Source organism: Corella eumyota, chromosome 3, assembly GCF_963082875.1.
Source record: "Corella eumyota chromosome 3, kaCorEumy4.1, whole genome shotgun sequence".
Lineage (NCBI taxonomy): Eukaryota > Metazoa > Chordata > Ascidiacea > Phlebobranchia > Corellidae > Corella > Corella eumyota.
The window spans coordinates 5228240-5246816 of NC_137492.1; the positions used below are offsets into that span (position 1 = coordinate 5228240).

Consider the following 18577-nt stretch of genomic DNA (forward strand, 5'->3'; position numbering starts at 1 on the left):
TATTTACCCTTTATATGAGTAAAAAAATTACTAACACAAAAAAACATTTAAAAATTGCTTGACGTTGACATTAGAAACAGATTACGATTTTAATGATTAAATAAATAAATTAATTAAACAAAAATTTTAAATATCGGCATTTTTACAATTAAAATCGAATAATAAAAAATTAAAAACTTTTTAAAGATTTCATAAACCTACGCTAAAAATATCACCTGTTTTTTACAATATATTTTACCTGTAATGTAGTACCAAGGTCGAATTCATAAAATTATTAAAAATAAAATGCAACACCGGCAAACCGGGGTCATTAGGGTCAACTTATAGTGCCCTCTAATGGATAGTTATAATACATCGTCATTTACCTAAAATGAATAATACATTTTGACGACAATTTCTATTACGTTAAACTATTCAATCTTATCTAAGTTACACTATAATATGTTTTTAACTTTATTACCTTTTTTAAACTTGGCATTTGTTATAAATTTGAGGGTGCGTTAAAATGAAATAACACTTTTTTTATTAGCCTAAGGCAAATATTTATTAAAAATGAAATCAAAATTTACTGTACACAAAGAAAGGGAATAAATGTTAAACCTGTAATGTATTGCCTAATGAAATTGCTATCACATTCAGTTAATAGTTAATTTATATCGTAAAATTCAGAGATGCAGAAGCAGGTTACGCAGTAAAATACCACAGAAAATAGATAAAAAATCGTGAGAAAATCTCACATGTGGTTAATTTCAATCGATGGGTGTTCTGGAATGTACGTCATATATTTTAAGATCATTTGTTTGTTTTTAAAGATAAGATGTAGGGTGCACCAGTACCCAGTTTTATTACCAAGGGTAAATGCAATACCAGCCATTTTTACACTCTGTGGTAGTTCTAGGCTGCTAAGCACTACTAGCGATGCATGTCAAAACCTTAAAAAGTTCGCTCGAGACCAAGTACAAAAGTCAGATACAAATACATTTTTAGGATTACTTAACACTGTGTTTTGCTTAATTAAATAATAATTTTTGCATGCTTTTTTGAGTTACAGATTAGGGCTTGTTTATAAAAGTAAAAATTAAATCTGAAATGGAGCAAGTAAACTCCAATCTATGCGTTTTCTTTATTTTATTTACACAAATAAACAGTTTTTTAATTACTGGAGTTTCAGTTAGTCTTTTAAATCCGTCAGCTAACGCGATTGAAACATTCATCAACGAGTCGTATTTAGTAAGGCTTTTAAACAATTTTTATATATAACTTATAACCTACATTTATAAAAAAAATCGTTTTTCAAGGGTTAAAAAAAAATTTTTTTTTTACCGTAGAATAGATATGGTGAGCCTATAACGCAAGAAAAACTTACCCTGATTTTTGCCTTAGCTCAAGCGATGCTAATTGTTGGATCTCTTGTAGGTATAACAATGTTACCCTGGGTTTTACAACTGTTCAGGTTAGTAAACCAAATACTGTTTAATTATTAATATAATTTTAATGTTATAAGTTCCTTTTAACAGCCGAGGGGGCAGTTTAAGGTTTTTGCACTGTCTAAATCTAATCGGGGCTGTTTTGATTTCACCGGTAGCAAAACTCGGTCAATCATACGAAGCATTAATAATTGGACGTCTTTTTAATGGAATAGCACGTGGCATTGCTTTTACGCTAACTCCGATAGTAGTTGCAGAATTTCCAAATAAGAAAACAGTGTCGTTTTATCAAGTGTACACGGCCTGTCTTGTCCAATGTGGTGTTGCACTAGGAAATGCACTTGCCCATCCGATGGTATTGGGCGGAGATTCGACTTGGCCTTACTTGCTTGCATTTCCAGCCGTGCCTTCAATTGTTTATTTAAGTGGATCGTATTGGCTGCCAAATCCACCTACCTGGCTAATACTACAAGACCACAAGCATAAGAACGAAAACAATATCGTAAAAAGACAATCTTTTAAGTTGCTACAAAAATTACGCTGTGGAAATGACAACCTTGTCAAGCGGGAATACATTGCTATCGAGAAGGAAATTGAGATAGAAAGAAGTGTTGCCAAAGCGTCTTTTATCGACATCATAAAGAAACCCGGCTATAGACGACAAATGCTTGCGGTAATTGTGGTAATGCTTTGCGTGCAAGGAACCGGTATTCAGGCCGTGTTTCAATACACGAACAGAATTTTGGAGAGAGCTGGCGTGGACAGCTCACATACAACATTTTACGCTGTTGGTAAGTTATTTAGCAGTTTTATTATTCATGCAGACTTTTAATATACCAACTTTTTTTGTTGTTGTATATCTTTATCTCTGTTATGAAAAGCTTCAGGGCCTTGTACTTTTTGTGTCGCTTTATTCAAGGGTGCTATCACATTGTAGCAGTAGAAATCAAATCTGAAAATATGTTAAAACCTTCTTAAACTATCCTTTTTTTAGGTATAAATCTTTTAATGGGAGTTTCGGTATTTGTATCAACGTTTGGACATCGGCGTTTCGGTTCGAAAATAATACTTCTGACAGGAGTTTCGTTTGCGATACTGGGTCTGATTCTACTGACCGCTTCTACCATCGCGTCGGAAAATAATCCACAGCTGGCAAAAATGGCCATTGCATCAATTTTTGTTTTTGCAATAGGTTTGGGCATTGGTCCTATGGCCACAATGGCAGCCTATCCTACTGAAATCACCATAGCAACGACGCGACCGAAAATATTTTGGATTGGAGGTGTTGTCTTTTGGAGTTTTGCTGCGATTACTGTTTTTGTTTTTCCGTACACAATTGAAGTCCTTGGTGGCTACAACTATATTATTTTCGTGGCACTGACCGCAGCTTTTGTAAGTAAATTTAAAATATAAAAACGTTTTTTAAGTTGAATGCCTGGCAATTGTCACGTTTTTAAGGCGCTCGTTAATGGACATCAGATAACCGCGACGTGAACTTTAAATACAAAAATAAGTAAGATAACGTTATCTGAGTTCGCCATAGCTATTAACCCCACATAAACAGCGAATAATTTTTAACTGAGTAACTTACATTTATCAAACTTGTCATAAAGTAAAATTTACGCAAGACCCTGATAGCCAGTAGCTATGTGGTTATAGCTAAACGCTTAAAATACTCTTTTAGCCATTACAGTTTTTTTTAACTTACTAATTTGTGTTTTTTGCAGGCTCTTTATGTCAAGTTTTTTATTCCTGATACCCACAAAAAGTCAGTGTACGAGATCCAGAGCTTTTTTCAAACTTACAAAACCAGAACCAAATCTGTTGCAACCATGTCGACAACGGACGAGCGAACAGCTTAAAATATATAACTTAATTTTTAATACAGAAATCCTATGTTTATTTTAGTTTACCCGCTATAAATCATAAAATTCCACAGTCGATAGTAGCCCTAACTTCAATAATTTTTATCTATTCAAAAAAAATTGTACAGTTCTTTCAATTATATTTGCGTTTTTTGCAACGATATCTTTTTAATAAACTTAGTTTAAATGTGGTTGTTTATTAAAAAAACTGTATTTGTATAGAACACATGTTAATACCAAGTTACTTCGCATTTATTGTAGTTCACAGTGAAATTAAGAAAAGCATAGACATGTTGTAACATGGAACAAAAATCAAAAAAATTGTTTTTATATATATCCAAAAATTCTTTTTTATGTTAGGTTTGTGTACCGACACTACAAATTAAAAAAATGTTTCGAGACGATCATTAACTTAAAGTAGCATCAAAATTTATTATGTTTCTGTTTAAAAATGCACAAACTAATGATTAAAGGTTAAACCTCACACCTGGAGCGATTTAATCCTTATTTGGCATTTTGAAGAAACCAACCTTAATTGACAAATCAAAATAAACCAGCAAAATATTTACTCTGAAAATTAATCTTTTCTCCTGAACTAGCCAAACAACAGTTGTGTGATTGATTTGTCCGAAGCCCTGCAGCGTCTTCCACTATTTTGCGCCTGTAACCAAGTTACCATCTTTTTGATATTTCCCTCTATGTAGAACGCTGTTATTTGGTCTAAAAATGGATGGGGGGCTAGATTTTTGGTGGCGTGTTTATTGTGTGTAGCCTGTAGCCAGCCTGATAATACGTCGTACACCGATTTAGGGTTACAAAATGACAAACAAAGAACAGTTGCGAAAGTTGCACACTGAACCGGTGGTGGAGCTGAAAAAAACGAATTATTATTTAAACTAAACTAAAAATTTTAGAACAAAAAATTGTAAAAAATCAAAACTTACTTTAAGTATGCTGAATTAAATAGCAAATACGATTTTGATAAATTGCTTTTATAAAACAGGTAATTTGAATGCCAAACAATAGGCTACGGTATTTAAAACGCTAAATGTTAGAGTTAGGTCAAGTCGAAAATGACTCAATAAATTTTTTTTATATTATTTTTACAGAAATAAAAACAATACACGTTAAGGGTACAACGACTTGACATATTGCCTAATAACTAAAATGTCAAAGTATTGCTCAAAATTGCATCAGATTTTAGCAACTGCTCGCAAGGTTGCACTACACCACGAAATGTAACCATATTAGAAAATTGCGCAATTTACTGCAAATTTCTGACAAAATTTCACGAAACGCTACGAAACTTAACAATGCAGAATTTTTTGTGGTAAAAAAACGGGTAAAAGGTGAATTTTGGCACTGATTTACAATGATTCGACAAAAAATAAAAAAACAGCTCGCTAAACGCTTGGTAAACAAACAAGTATTAAAATTGGGGCTATTTTTTTTTTCTCGTTCAGGGTCAGCGCCAATGCTGCCTTCACTAATAGAAATCATAAGTCTAAGTTACCCACATTAAGGGTTTAAACGAGGCGGTTTTTAATATCACATCTATACTTAACAGAGCTTGGTGGACTATATTTCTGTTTATTTTATTCACAAACTTAATAACTGAAACTGTCGTTTGTGATGCGCGGGCAAGTTATCAGGAGCAAATATTAGTTAAGAGTTGAAATCATTTTACGACAGTTACATTTCCAACCGTGAAATAGGATATTAATTATTGGTCATAAATCGATAAACTTAAGAAATTTTTTGGGTGGTTCAGCTTTAAAATTATTTCAAATCTAAATTTTATTATAAAAATTGGTTACTTACCAGTATCTAGAAAATGGAGAGTAAAGTTGGCTAGCAGTGATGAAATAGTTTCAAAGTAGAGGGTTGCTTTTACTAAAATTGGTTGGTTAGGGTGTTGTGCTTTTTGCCTGGTTATAAGGACCAATAAAACAACTGCCAAACTTCGTAATATGGCAACCATGGTTGCATTTGAAACTAAAAAATGGACCAAAAATGAAAAAGTTAAAAACAAATAAAAAATTTTAATTTAAAAGAAATGTTTTTTTCAGTTTTACAGTATATTACTAGATCACATAAATCAAGTTAAATTGAATAATTAATATAATATTGAAACAAACAACTTACTTAATTTCACGTCTGTTTTATTTTCCACTAATTGACTGGACCACTGATGCAACATTGGCCAGAACGTTTTGTCAATAATCTAAAAAAATTGAAATTCCATTATTTATTCACTAAAAATTGCTTTTTATAAACAATCATAATTTTGAACAATAAATTAAAAAATTGCTGTACCATCCTAAAAAGAGTTAAACATATTTTCGCAAATTTTTTTACAGAAGTTATATATTTATTATAATGTAATTATACCAAAGCACTTAGGGCATGGCAGTTAACAATTTTAAAAATCTAAAATTTTGCAAGGAAATGTTATACATATACATAGTAGTCGATATGTTTTGTATGTCCAATTTAAAGGCCTTTAAAATCAAAAAAAACTGTTGTTTGTGGTGTGCTGGTAAATTATCACAGTTACATGTTAGTTGTAACTATGTTATGACAACTAAAATGTATCTTGTACGACTAACAATTGGCAAGTTTTATTAAAAAACAGTTATTTATTACTCTTATACCATAAAAATTACCAAAAATTAGAATTTTACCTCTAAACTAACAAATTGTTGGCCCTTCATTACAGTGAGTGTTTCCAGGCATGTGAAAACGTCAACAAAATTTGGCACCGATAATTTGACAACTTTGTTTTTGGAAAACAACCCAAATTTTTGCTCCACTTGTACGAATTTTGCGTTTTTTATACTTTGTACGCAGATGTCAAAACAGGGTTTCCATCTTTTCTCACTGGAAGTGTTTTCTTCTAGAGTCAACGGCATTTCTGCATCCCAGCCCAATATTTTAGTCATTTTAACAACCTGTAACACAAAAATGTTAACGTTAACTCTAAAAATATTATGCAACAACATCAAGGTTCGAGGTAAAATTGCAGCCAACAAAAGTCTATAAAATCTAAATATATATCGTTAAATATACAAACAACAGCAACCGTAAATTAAAAGAATATTAACACTTTGTTTTAATAATTTAAATAAATTCTCAGAGTTTAATTCTCATCTATAATAATGCGTCTATATTTTTTTAAATATCACAAAAAAAAATTGACACCCAAAGTTACCAAATTAAATTATCTTTAACACATTATAGTACTAAAATTTAGAAAATAATATAAAACAAATTTAAATAACATTTACCTTCCATCTTATGCTTTGTGAGTAAACTCCAGAATTTTTTTGTACATTTGTCATATTTTGAGCTCGAAACAATAACAAATAAATCACTAAAAAAAACATATAAAGTTGTTTATTTAATTATAAAAATTCCTTTTTATTTTATTATTTTGATGTGGAAAGGCTAACTTTACATTTTAAACATAGAATAACATTTGTTACCCTAACCCAGTTCTGAATTGGCCTTGTAGTAAAAAATATTATTAACTTTGTTATTTTTTGGAATAATTCTCTGGCGATGCTTTTTAGTTTAAAAATAAATTACAAAAAAATCTCATATGTAATAAATAGAAAATAAATGAAATATTCAAGTTTAACTTACTTGATTTACCAGATAAAGGTAAATGTGTTTGAAAAATCTCGGGCCAGCAGGGAACAATATTAAAAAACAATTTTGCCACCTCGTTTAATTTATACGTCATAACTGTGGTGCGACATAAATCTGCCGCGGCACGAACATTGCCTGTGATACGAGCCAGTGCCATGAAAATTCTTAACAAAGAGGCAGTGACTTCGTATGTAAATTTTTTTGTATTTTTCTCGATAAAAGGAGAAAGTAATTCGGGAAAATTATCACGAAATAATTGAGGGTATGTAATGTAGTCACATCCATATCTGAGAAAATAAAAATATTTTATAATAAATAACACCAATAAAAACAATTAAAATTTATGTTTTTTTAATAAATTATTATTTTATTAATTAAACACCAAAAAAATTAAAAAAAAAACTATAAAAATATAGCTAAGATAAAACAAATATGTTACTAACAAAAAAATTTACTTATTGAACAACGAAAATCAGCTATTTTTATTAAAACCTGAATTTTAAAGGTATGTTGTAAAAATGTTTTATTACAGACAATTGAATATTTACCTATTAATGAGTTTTAAAATAGTTGGCAACACTAATTCGTCCACCAAATTTGGAAAAATAATTGATCGAACTTTATCCACAGCAACTACAGTTTTAACTAATGCCAATTCCATCGGATGTAAAATCACATCAAGGTTACTAGCCTTGTTCAGAGGACAAGACGAAAGTACTTTCTCAAAAGAATGACCTTTACTCTCAGGAAGACAGTAAGAAAGCCATCGAATTACCTATGAAAGCAAATCATAGTAAAAGTCAAAAATCTAATTACAAAAAAAAAATTCAATACCGAAAACAATGAATTTATCAATCTTCTAAATTTATTTAGCATTGATGTAAGAAAGCCCAACTTAAAATTAATCATAGTGACTAATTTAACGACTGATTAGCTAGGAGTTTAAATTATTTACTTCATGACCGGCAGCGTGGTGTAGTGGTAAGAACACTTGTTACACCACACATGAGGTCGTGGGTTCAATCCCCACTGATCTCATGCTGTAGCGCCCTTGAGTAAGGCACTATAAATGGTATGAACTCCTGCTGAGCCAGCACTTAATCAGCAGTATAATTATCGGGCAATTATAATCTATAATATCCCAAACTGCCATATGCAACTTGAGACTGGGTCAGAGTAACTGATGTTACTTTATGTTTAAGTCGTGCATTCAACTTTCTCACATCGAGGATAAAGATATATACAAAAAAAATGAAAGCAGTGGGGATTAAACCTAGGGACAATGTAGTAAACCCAAGTGCTCTAACTATTTTCCACTGCCGATATTTTATGAAAATAAGAAAAAGAAATTTAACTCTTACATGTCTATTAACAACTGGACAAAAACTATTCGCTGGTTTTTTGATGACTCCACAACTTTGGATGTCTGACAACATTTCTGCCATGATCACGTCTGAACTAGTGACCGAGTCTTCTGCACCAGATGAAGAAGAAGAGTTCTGATTACCACCAAACATACACAACAGATCTCGCTTTGATTCCTCCAAGGACTTTGCTGCCAACGGAGCAGGAGCTGTGACCTTTAATTCATTGTTTTTTGAAAATGAGGACTTTGAATTTTTTTCTGGATTTAAATTTTTAGAATTCGAAAAATGATTTTCCTCATTCCCGGTTGATAACAAATCATCTTTTACTTTTAAATTTGTATTTTTCAGTGGAACTTCCTCTTTGAGTGACAATGATAGAGGTTTAAAGGCTCCGGGTGTTTTGGTATTACATCCCAGACCAGAATTTTCGTTGTTTTTAGTTCCTTCGGCTGGAACGAATGATTTAAATGCGGTCTTACTGACAGAACCGACTTGGGAAGTTGAACTTAACATGGACGGATCAAATGACAAAGCTTTTGTAACAGGTTTAATTGTTGGTACACTTAATGCTAGGATTGGGGTCTCGTTGCTGAAACGACGCGGAGTGTCCTGTAAATGTGAAACATTTGTCCGTTTTCTGTTAGTCTTTTCTTTGGTTTTGGTGTTGCTTGAAGTTGTTTTAGACAAAGTTGATTTTTTTGTAGTTTTTACTGATTCCGAAGTTGAAGCCTCGGCAGAGAAACTTATTGCAGTGCATAAATTTGCACTTGGTGAAATTGACGGCCTCTCTTCCGAATCGTTGATAATATTATCATCATAATCAGCATTGTCATTAAAATCCGTCAATTCTGAAAATACTGGTGTATCAATATTAGTTAAAGCATCTTCAACGTTATGCGAGGGTTGAAAAGTTAAAGGTGACAGAGGTGCATTTGGAAAAAAAATGTCGTCCCAAATACTTTTTAATTGTAGTTCGTTCATACACTCATTGAGATCAGCATCCTCATCAATTTGCTCTTCCTCTTGGTCTATGTTGCTCTCTGGAGCAAAGGAGAAGTCCTCCACAAAGTTGTCTGGACTCTCATGGCCCACTGTGAAGGGAAAGGACATCATTGTTGATAAAACTGGATGCCGTCGCGAATTTTCAAACTCTTTTTCTGGGGTTTTTGATTTTTTTACATTTTTAGGGTCCTTGACAAGTTTATTTTTATTTTTTTTTAGTTTTTCAGAGCTTTTACTAATATTGTTATTATTGGTTTCAAGTTTTTGGCACTTTGTGGTCACTTTATCATCGTTTTCAACCTTACGGAATTTTGGTTGTGAACTTTTTTCTACAACATTTTCAGCTTTTCGTTTTCCTCTTGCCAACTCAAAAGCTCTACCCCCCATCGCTTTTTTAATTTTGTTTAACTCAGGCGCAGTTTTTGACTTTTCCATTGACTTAGTTCTTTTTTTAACTGCAGGTTTCATTACAGTATCAGTTGTTGAAACCGAACTTTTTTCTTTTTCAATATTATTAGAATTTTGTTCCATCATTCTGCGTTTATGATTTGCTACCGCTTTTAAAATATTACTTGGGGTGGAAGATTTAGATTTATTTGTATCACCATAGTGAAATGGAATACTTGCATAGCTTTTATTAGGGGTTTGTTCCTTAAGGTTAGCTTGTTGAGTAATTGTGCTTTTAATTTTCGAGGTTACAGATACTATGTCATCGTTATTTTTTGTAGATATATTTTCAGTTTTCTCTGAAACTTTTGCAGCATATTCTTTCAAACTTTTCCTTTTCTTTAACTTTTTCGAACTCTTTTTGTTTGTTTCTTCATTGTTCAAGTCAGTATTTTTAATATCTAAGTTAGGTTTTTCAACAACTAAATGACTTTTTCTTGTTTTTAAATCAATTTTTTCATTTTTTTCGGTTTCTAACGATGGCTTTGATATGTGGTCAGAATTTATTTTATTTTCTGGTGATTTTGTATTTTTAACACCCTCAACATTTATAGATTTTGATGAATTACTATTTAAAGACAAGCTTAATTCATCCTGGCTACTACTTAAGTCAGAAAACTCAGAAATACTCTTGCTGATTGAGCGAGTCCTCATTCTAGATGGTTTTGGAATTATAAATTGTTTTGTTTGCACAGGTTTGATATTCACCGTAACGTCTTCTTCTTCATTATCAGATTCCGACAGACTTTTGGAAATGGATTTGGTTCCTTTTTCCGCTGAGTTATCAGAGTTTTCGTTTGATTCTGAGCATTTGTCTACAGTACTATTTTTAGAAGAGTTTGATGCATGTGGTAAATCTTTTAAAGATTTAATTGTTAAAATGTTTTCGTTTTTATTTGTTACTAAAGAATTATTTTCCTTATTTTTAATAGGTTTTGGGTCTGGTGGTTTTTCTACATTTTCTAAAGATTTTTCAGAAATTTCGCTGAAATCCACAGTATTTTCACTTTCCTCAGACACATTAAATCCAGAATTTTCTAAGGTTTTAGCTTCAATAATAACACTCTCTTTAGCTGTTAAGTTTTTATCACCAATTTCACTTTCTGTAGAATCCATTTTTGAGTTTTCCACAGCTGTAAATGTTTGTTTAAATTTTTTTATCACTTCAACATTTTTTTGATGTTTAGTTTCAGTGGTTGTTTCCAAATCATTATCATTGCAAAAATTTGAATTGTTTTGGTCATCAGCATCTTTGTTTAACAAAGGCGATAATGGTGGTTTATTAATAACACTATCAACATTATCATGATTTTTTACACTTTTAATTTCCATTTCCATTAAAGAAGTTTCCTTCAACAAGGGTAATGACTCGTTTATAACAGGTATATTTTTTGTAGATTTTGACATAGATTGTTCAGAATTGTCTTCAGACGAATTTGTTGTCTCAGTCGAAATAAGTTTAGGATAAGTTTGTACCTGGGAAACTACTTTTTTCTTGATATTTGAATCTGTATAAGTATCCATGTTGTCAACATTTGGAGTTATATTATTTTCAGGATTTGAAATATTTTCTGAGAAACTATTTTTTTCAGAAGTGTCCATAGAAGGTGTAAATAAAAGTTGAACTTTTGAGCTCATTTCATCCTAAAACAAAAAATAATTAGAAGAATATAATGTTTTGCCATTAGGTTTAAAAAATTACAAAATTCATACTTAGAAAATTTTATATCTGGAAATATTGGTATACAAAGACAGGTTTTATCTAATTACCAAAATATATTTCATATAATTAATTACATTATTTTGCAATTTTTAATATTATTTACCTTAAAAAATTTATTAATTTTTTTAATGACCAATTTTTCGTGACCAACAAGATAGTGTTTTAAACAAAATATTTTAATTTCCTCATCTAGTGTGGTGGTGGAATCATCATTTAAACGATTCAAAAAGTTGGTAATATCAGCTGTCTGTTTGCTCTTTATTCGCCGTGAGAAAGCTTTTAAAGCTCGCTAAAATATAAACATAGCAAATTTTTAATAAAATTAAATTTTGTTTAACATTAAGATTAAAAATATTAAAATACTTTAACTTAAGTAAAAAAATTAAGACTTTATATACAATTTAAATAACCTTGCAAGCTTTAATTTAAAATAATTTTTTTTTTAATAATTTTTATTTTACTAACCTCAGTTTTAAATTTTGTTAAGGTAGCCTGCATTCCAGGTGTTATAACCAATTTGGATTTTTCTTTTTCATCTTGAGAAGTTTTTAAATCACTTTCAGATGACATGTTAATATCAACATTAGCTTGTTTTGTGTCTTCTTCCTGAATTTCATTATTTGTATGTGAAGATATGAATTTAATAGTAGTAAAACTATTGTCTTCTTTGCCAGCATTTACCATATTATCCTGCAAAGTTTATTATAAAATATAAATAAATTTTAAAATGCTTTTGATAAATTTTTTGAAATTTATTGTAAACAGTCAAATTAACAACTTTTTTAATTTAAGTCCCAACGGAAATATTAGAATAAACTTAGACTATATGCATATAGGGAAAATTAAGAATTCAATTTTATGGTTTAAAGCATGCCTCTCATATTAGATTTTTTTTAGTTATAAAACTACTATAAATAACAAAAAGCATTAATTAATTAAAACCTTGATTGTAAAGTGTTCTGCTTTATTATCTGGCGAAGATAGTTCATTTTCAATACTTATTTGTTTATTCACTTTTATTGTCGAAATTTGAAAAGATTTTTCTAAAAATACGAAACATAACGTGAAAAGAAAACCAACTGGCTTAAAAAAGCATGATTTTTTAAAAGTGATTTATATTAAAATTTAAAATTCTTAGAAAAATATGAAAAAATTTACCTTTCTCTTCTGATTCGCTTTGGTCCATCGATTCTGAGTCCTCTCTTTTTCTCATCTTCTTCTTCTTTTTCTTTTTCTTCTTTTCCAAAGATCCAGGTAGAGGAGACTTGAACTTGGAATCCGAGGTTCCGCATGAATTACTTTCTTCTAATTTTGACGTCTGAGAGGAATCAGAAAAAATGGAAAAGTTTTTGTCTGAGGAATCAGTGGGTGTGTGAAGATTTGAACCTGAAAACATTAAGTTGTAATTTTTAAAGCTATTCTAATTTTGTTGTAACTAAAATAAATAAACAATTGTATTTTACAAACAACCTGAACTAATTATAGAATAAAAAACAACAAATTTTAAAAAACTAAAAATGAATTTAATCCAAAACTTTTTCAAAAACTTTTTTCCAATTTAATATATTTTAAGATATTTTAATTTTTAAAATCTAGTATGTACAAATTAAATGTATCTAGAATATATTTAATTAATATAGCTATTCTAACAAAAAGTATAACACCTAACCATAATAATTAATTAAATCCGTTAAAAGTTTTTATGTAAGATTTGACTTTATCATGCCAATTTTATAAAAAATAATAATAAGAATAAAACAATACCTACCTTTGACTTTTAATTTTCTTATTCGCTCTTCCAAAACATCACTTTTTTTCTTTAATTTTTTATTATCTCGTTCAAGTAACTTTTTTTGTTTTTTTAATTCTTTTATTTCTTTCTCTGATCTAATAAAAGTAACAACACAAATAAGCAAGCAAATCAAAAACAGGTTTATAAATAGGGCATTACAACGTAAAACAATTTAATAATATTCCAAATTCAAACCTCTAATAGTGACTAAAAGCTGGCTGGCAAAAGAAACTAACCGTTTTAGAATCTTACATTAAAAAAAAACTTTAAAAAAAAATTAGAAAAAATTTGCAAAAATCATAAAAAAATCAATCTAAAATTAAACTTACTGTACTTTCTCTTCAACATGTAACTTTTGTTCCATGTACACAACATTTTCTTCTGCTTTCATTTCATTTATTTTGTCTTGTAGCATTTTATGAGTCATCTAAATACATTTTAAATAAGTTAAAATAAATATTATTAATTAAAATTAAGCCTTAAGATAAAATTTCTCCAGCAACATAGTGTTAGTAAAAGAAAACAAGCTTTAAATAGTTTTTTTTTTTAAATATATATATATATACATTTTTCGATACTAATTTACATATAAATAAATAGAATTCTAATTTACATACTCTCTTTTTTAAATTTTTCTAACGATTTTTTATTGATTTAAGGTTTTGAACTTAAGAATAATAAAAGTCAAGTATTTATTCAGTGAGCCTCTATTTGTTAACCTACTTTATAACCAAGTTGTTTACTTACATTTAAGCTTTTAATTTCATCCAAATAACCTTCAATAGAAGATTGGAGCTGGTGAATTTTTTCCCGCTGTTGTTCATTTTCAGATGGTTGAGTGCTGGACAGTAAACCCTGTTTTTACAAATTTAATCAATTAAAAAAAACTTTAAAAATTTTTTTTTTTTTTTTTGAGTTTTTTTTTTTACCTTATATATTTTTAACAGCAAAAAATATTTCCAAAGAAATTCGCATTTAATTGATAAGAAATTATTCAATAAAATGTAATAGTTAATTTTTTTTTTTTAATTCTGACATTAAACGTAGATAAAAATAGCTTATACATAAACTAGATATTTATAAGACAAAAATACATCTTAACAATTTATTTATTTTCATTCAAATTATAAAGTTAAGTGTACAGAAATTATTTTAAATAAAAACAAAACAATTTAGTAAATTATACCTTTAGCTGTTGATTAATAAGCAAATTTTCTTGTGTTTGTTGTTTGTTTTTTTCTTGTAACAATTTTATTTGTTTTTTAGCATCGTGCAATTCCATATGACTCTTGGCATTAAATTGATACAGTTTACTAAAAAAATTAAATTGAAAAAAAAAAAAAAATTAAATTGAAATTAAAATATCTGACATTATTTTTCATATAAAGCTAAAAGACCAACTAATCATTAGTTTAAATTTTTACATTAAAATTTATAACAGCCTACTGATTTTTATTTTAATATTAAAACATATTACAGGCACTTACTCTGTATCAATGATTTTAGATTTAAAAAATTCCATATTTTTGCCAAAATTTGGATCCATTTCCTATAAAACAAAATACTATTATAGCAAAGTATTAAAACCTACTTATAAAAAAATAAAGATCATTTATATTAATATTTAAATAAATTAATATTGTTACATTGTTTGAATTGAAGTCAAAATCTTCTCCTTTCATTTATTCTTTTTGTAAACTAACAACAATCAATTGTGAACAAATTAGAAATATCTTGTTACAAAAGGGCATTTACATGCCATAATTTTAAAAAGCCTAGATTAAATGCAACAAAAACCAGCTAAACAGAAAAAAGTTTTTTAATATTTTTTGTAAAATTTAAACTTTATATACTTAATGTAGTTTGTAACTACAAAGAGCTTTTATGCAATAAAGCATATTTAAAAAGGTAATAAAGATTCTGCATATACAAAGTACTACAAAATTTTGTTTATTTTGTTTTATCAAACATAATGTCAGTTGTAAATATTTTGGAATTTTCGGCTCAGTTTTTTCCATATTGCTGCAACAAAGTTTTATATCAAATGTTATTTCCAAAGGCAATAAACATACTGCAAACCATTCGAGGGAAATAAATAGTTCAAACCAACCTTATACTGAACTGCATTAAATTTATCATATGCTGAAAAGGAAAAATATTGGAATGAAAGTCAATATGTTTGTCAATGCCAACAGATAAAGTAAAATTTCCAATTATTTCAAATTGAACTATAAAAGACCCCTAAAAAATGGAATCTTAAAAAGGAAAAAGTGGTTCTACATAGGAGAACTTAACACACCAGCCACGTAAGTATGCTTTATATTATTAAATATCTTAGTTTAATTAACAGAGTTTTTATAAAAAAAAAGTAATATGTATTTAATTGTTTTTTTTAGAATGAATGGGATCAAATTTTTTATGGTTCTTTTCCTGCTAGCACTGATAGTTAGCACAGAAGCAGGGAGGTATTTTTAGTTTTAATTATTTCAAATTTAATAACGTAAAATAAAAAGTTGCTTTTAAATTTTTAAAAACTTATTTTGGGTCTTAAAAAAATTGTTAAAGCAAATTTTGGAAAGTTTTTGTTTTAAATTTTGTTAAGTATTTGTTATTATTTTAGAAGACGTAGAAGACGTCGTAGACGAAAGCCCCATGCAGGAGGTGGGGAAGGTGGGGAAGGTGGGGAAGGTGCCGCAGGTGGCGAAGCGGCTGAAAGTGCCGATGAAATTGAAGAACTAGTTAACGCTCTAAATAAAGACCATCACATGAAACACCATGTAAAAATTATTTTTTTCTAGTTTTTTAGGTTAAATTATGCCAATATAAACAGGGCTCTTTACCTTGCCCTTTACCAAAATAACAAAAAAAATTTAAAATTAAAACCAACACTTTAGTTTAATTTTAATAAGCCTTTATGATTAAAAATTCAGTTTTATTTTTAAAAAAGCTTACATATAAAATGTTTGTGAAAAAAAAACTTTCACTTTTAATATTTTTAGGATCTGCAGCAACATATTTCAGCCATATTAGATGATTTAGTGGGTAAGCGCAATAATTTAATATTTTTTAATTTCATAAAAATAACTTAAATCAAATTAACATAAGTTTTGGGCCTATTTTGTTATTTATAAAAATATTAAAAAGAGGTATATAATTTTTTTTAAATGTTTTAGAGAACAAAAGCGAATAGTACTAATGACGTGAAAAATCAGCCAACTAGATTTCCAGAAACCAGATGATAAAAAGAAATATTTTTTAAAATATTAAAAAAATAAAAGGATGCTTACTTTATATTAGACTTATTTTTTACATGAAAACACCTAGTTCATTATCTACATACCATTTAGCATATAACTATCTATACCTTAAATCTTTTAAACTTATTACTATAGGTGATACACAGTTAGTTGAAAAACTAAGCTGCTAAGTGAGCACAGTTAGTTAAAAAAACTTACTTTGTTACACAATACATCAAGTTAAACCTTTTAAACTAAGTGTTCTTGTTCTTTAATATAGATCATGGGGCTTACTCATCCGCTTATACAGTTATACAGACTCGATATGGTAAAAACACGTGCAACTGTCTGACTGTTCACAACGAATCTCGTTCAACAAAATGACAAAATAAGTTAATTTAACAAACATTCTAACAGCCTGGTTATTTTTAAACTAAAAAATATATAACTTACGTTTACCGCACTAGTAAAACATTAGAAAATATCTAAAATATGAAACAGAAAATCCAAAAACTGCAAATAACAAACTACCTAACTAACTATCAGACTTTATTTTTACGAAATTAGAACGAGCACATAGGAAGCTCATTTTCGTCATGGTTAAACGATTTACAATTTAAAAGGGGGATTAATTATTACATATTCGGAATACAATTGTATTGCTATCATAGTTCAAAAACAACACTTAATTTATATTTTTTTAAATCGTAATATTATACTTTCAACGTTACCGTTTGCAGTAATTAATTAGGTGCAGAAATTACCGATAAAATACTTGTTTTCACCCTAAATCGTTAGTTGTATTTTACACCCACGGTATAAAATGCCGTAGCGCCCTTTAGTAAGGCCCTACAACTTATAATATATTTAAGAATGCAAAAATCAACCAAAGACTAGGTCCGCAAAATATACTACTACCTTTTTGGGCTGTTAAGGCGACCTTTTCACACCCACAAAACACCACGACTAACCTAAAATTTGCAAAAAGGCACAGGAAAATAAACGTCTCATTTATTATTAACTAGAATATGATTTAACATTTGTTATATTAAATGCTTATGTGGTTTGCAAATGTTTAATTACTTAGCCTAATGTCAACAAAGTCAAATTAAATCATAGAATAACGAATCACGAATACATTTATGACCAATTTTTTTAAGTTACTGGAAATTTTTTTCATTTGAGGATGACTTAACGCCCATCTCCCTTTGTTAGTAACTAATAAGGATGTTCATAGGCCATGATTTTTTAACTAATGTTGTTGAATACATACGAAAACCCTTATAAAAATAAAGCTTTTAATTTAAATTTAGCCTATACTGAGACCAGGCAATGATCATAAAATGTTTTTATGATCATTGGACCAGGCAAATACTACACATTTGCAAACGTTTGGGAATTTTAGACTCAGTTATTAACATATTGCTGCAGCATATTTTTATTTTCAACGTTATCTCCAAATACAATTAAACATACTGCAAATCATTCATGGGGAAATTAAATATTTAAAATCAACCTGTTAGGCCTTTTTATATGGATATGCTGATAATATAAGCCTTGAACAGTTGGTTAACTTGAAGTCATATCGATATTTTAATCGAAAAAAGGATATAAAATTAATAGTCCTAACTAATTATCTCTACTTTTAACCCCTGCTCAGCCTTAGTTGTTTTTTTTTTGCAAACTTGAATATTATTATCTACATTGCTTGATAATTGAGTTTCTGATTGGTTTTGAGCACAGTTAAAATGAGTTTTATTATTGAGGATGCTTTAGTATAAAAGTTGTTGGAACTTATTTTAAATATCGAATGTATTAAAGCTAAATGTTTTAACAACCTTATGCTTTTACCAGTTTAAATTAGTTTTAGTTGTTTGCCACACCACAAAGTCTAAAATAAACCAAATTATTTTGGAAACGGGTATTTCTCATATCCTGGCAATGGGAAATATTGAGATAAAAGTCAATATGTTTGTCAATGCCAACAGATGAAGTAAAATTTCCAGTTAATCGAATTCGACTATAAAACCCCCTACAATTTGAGTTAAAATTGGTTAACATAGGACA

General features: G+C 29.0%; 2 protein-coding genes and 1 long non-coding RNA gene across 3 annotated transcripts; 2 read left to right on the forward strand and 1 right to left on the reverse strand.

Annotated features, from left to right (window-relative positions):
* Positions 1-1055: 1055 nt before the first annotated feature.
* LOC145745081 (solute carrier family 2, facilitated glucose transporter member 5-like) lies at positions 1056-3527 on the forward strand. The gene is made up of 5 exons (XM_082563070.1): positions 1056-1230; positions 1329-1453; positions 1518-2218; positions 2422-2819; positions 3155-3527. Exons 1-5 carry the CDS (start codon positions 1090-1092, stop codon positions 3287-3289), a joined length of 1500 nt encoding a protein of 499 aa, XP_082419196.1. The 5' UTR covers positions 1056-1089; the 3' UTR covers positions 3290-3527.
* Positions 3487-15069, reverse strand: LOC145745080 (uncharacterized). Its single transcript, XM_082563068.1, has 18 exons — positions 14921-15069; positions 14762-14823; positions 14461-14587; positions 14022-14129; positions 13604-13701; positions 13251-13369; positions 12641-12868; positions 12425-12525; positions 11948-12172; positions 11586-11771; positions 8305-11403; positions 7492-7718; positions 6938-7230; positions 6580-6665; positions 5977-6243; positions 5438-5516; positions 5114-5287; positions 3487-4162 (listed from the first exon to the last, which is right to left on the reverse strand). Exons 1-18 carry the CDS (start codon positions 14954-14956, stop codon positions 3888-3890), a joined length of 5790 nt encoding a protein of 1929 aa, XP_082419194.1. The 5' UTR covers positions 14957-15069; the 3' UTR covers positions 3487-3887.
* A 482-nt stretch (positions 15070-15551) lies between these two features.
* On the forward strand, positions 15552-16555 carry LOC145746126 (uncharacterized). Its single transcript, XR_014281288.1, has 5 exons — positions 15552-15580; positions 15671-15739; positions 15895-16051; positions 16274-16316; positions 16448-16555. It is a non-coding gene; the product is annotated as an uncharacterized LOC145746126 (long non-coding RNA).
* The last annotated feature ends 2022 nt before the right edge of the window (positions 16556-18577 follow it).

Bases quoted from the DNA above. Each gene is read 5' to 3' on its own strand.
- LOC145745081 (XM_082563070.1), top strand. From the start codon at position 1,090: ATGGAGCAAGTAAACTCCAATCTATGCGTTTTCTTTATTTTATTTACA. The intron at 1,454-1,517 runs GTTAGTAAACCA...TCCTTTTAACAG, and splicing joins TGGGTTTTACAACTGTTCAG to CCGAGGGGGCAGTTTAAGGT. The intron at 2,219-2,421 runs GTAAGTTATTTA...TCCTTTTTTTAG, and splicing joins TACAACATTTTACGCTGTTG to GTATAAATCTTTTAATGGGA.
- LOC145745080 (XM_082563068.1), bottom strand. From the start codon at position 14,956: ATGAAAGGAGAAGATTTTGACTTCAATTCAAACAAT. The intron at 12,173-12,424 runs GTTTTAATTAAT...TAAACTTTGCAG, and splicing joins CAGAACACTTTACAATCAAG to GATAATATGGTAAATGCTGG. The intron at 4,163-5,113 runs GTAAGTAACCAA...CGTTTTTTTCAG, and splicing joins TCTCCATTTTCTAGATACTG to CTCCACCACCGGTTCAGTGT.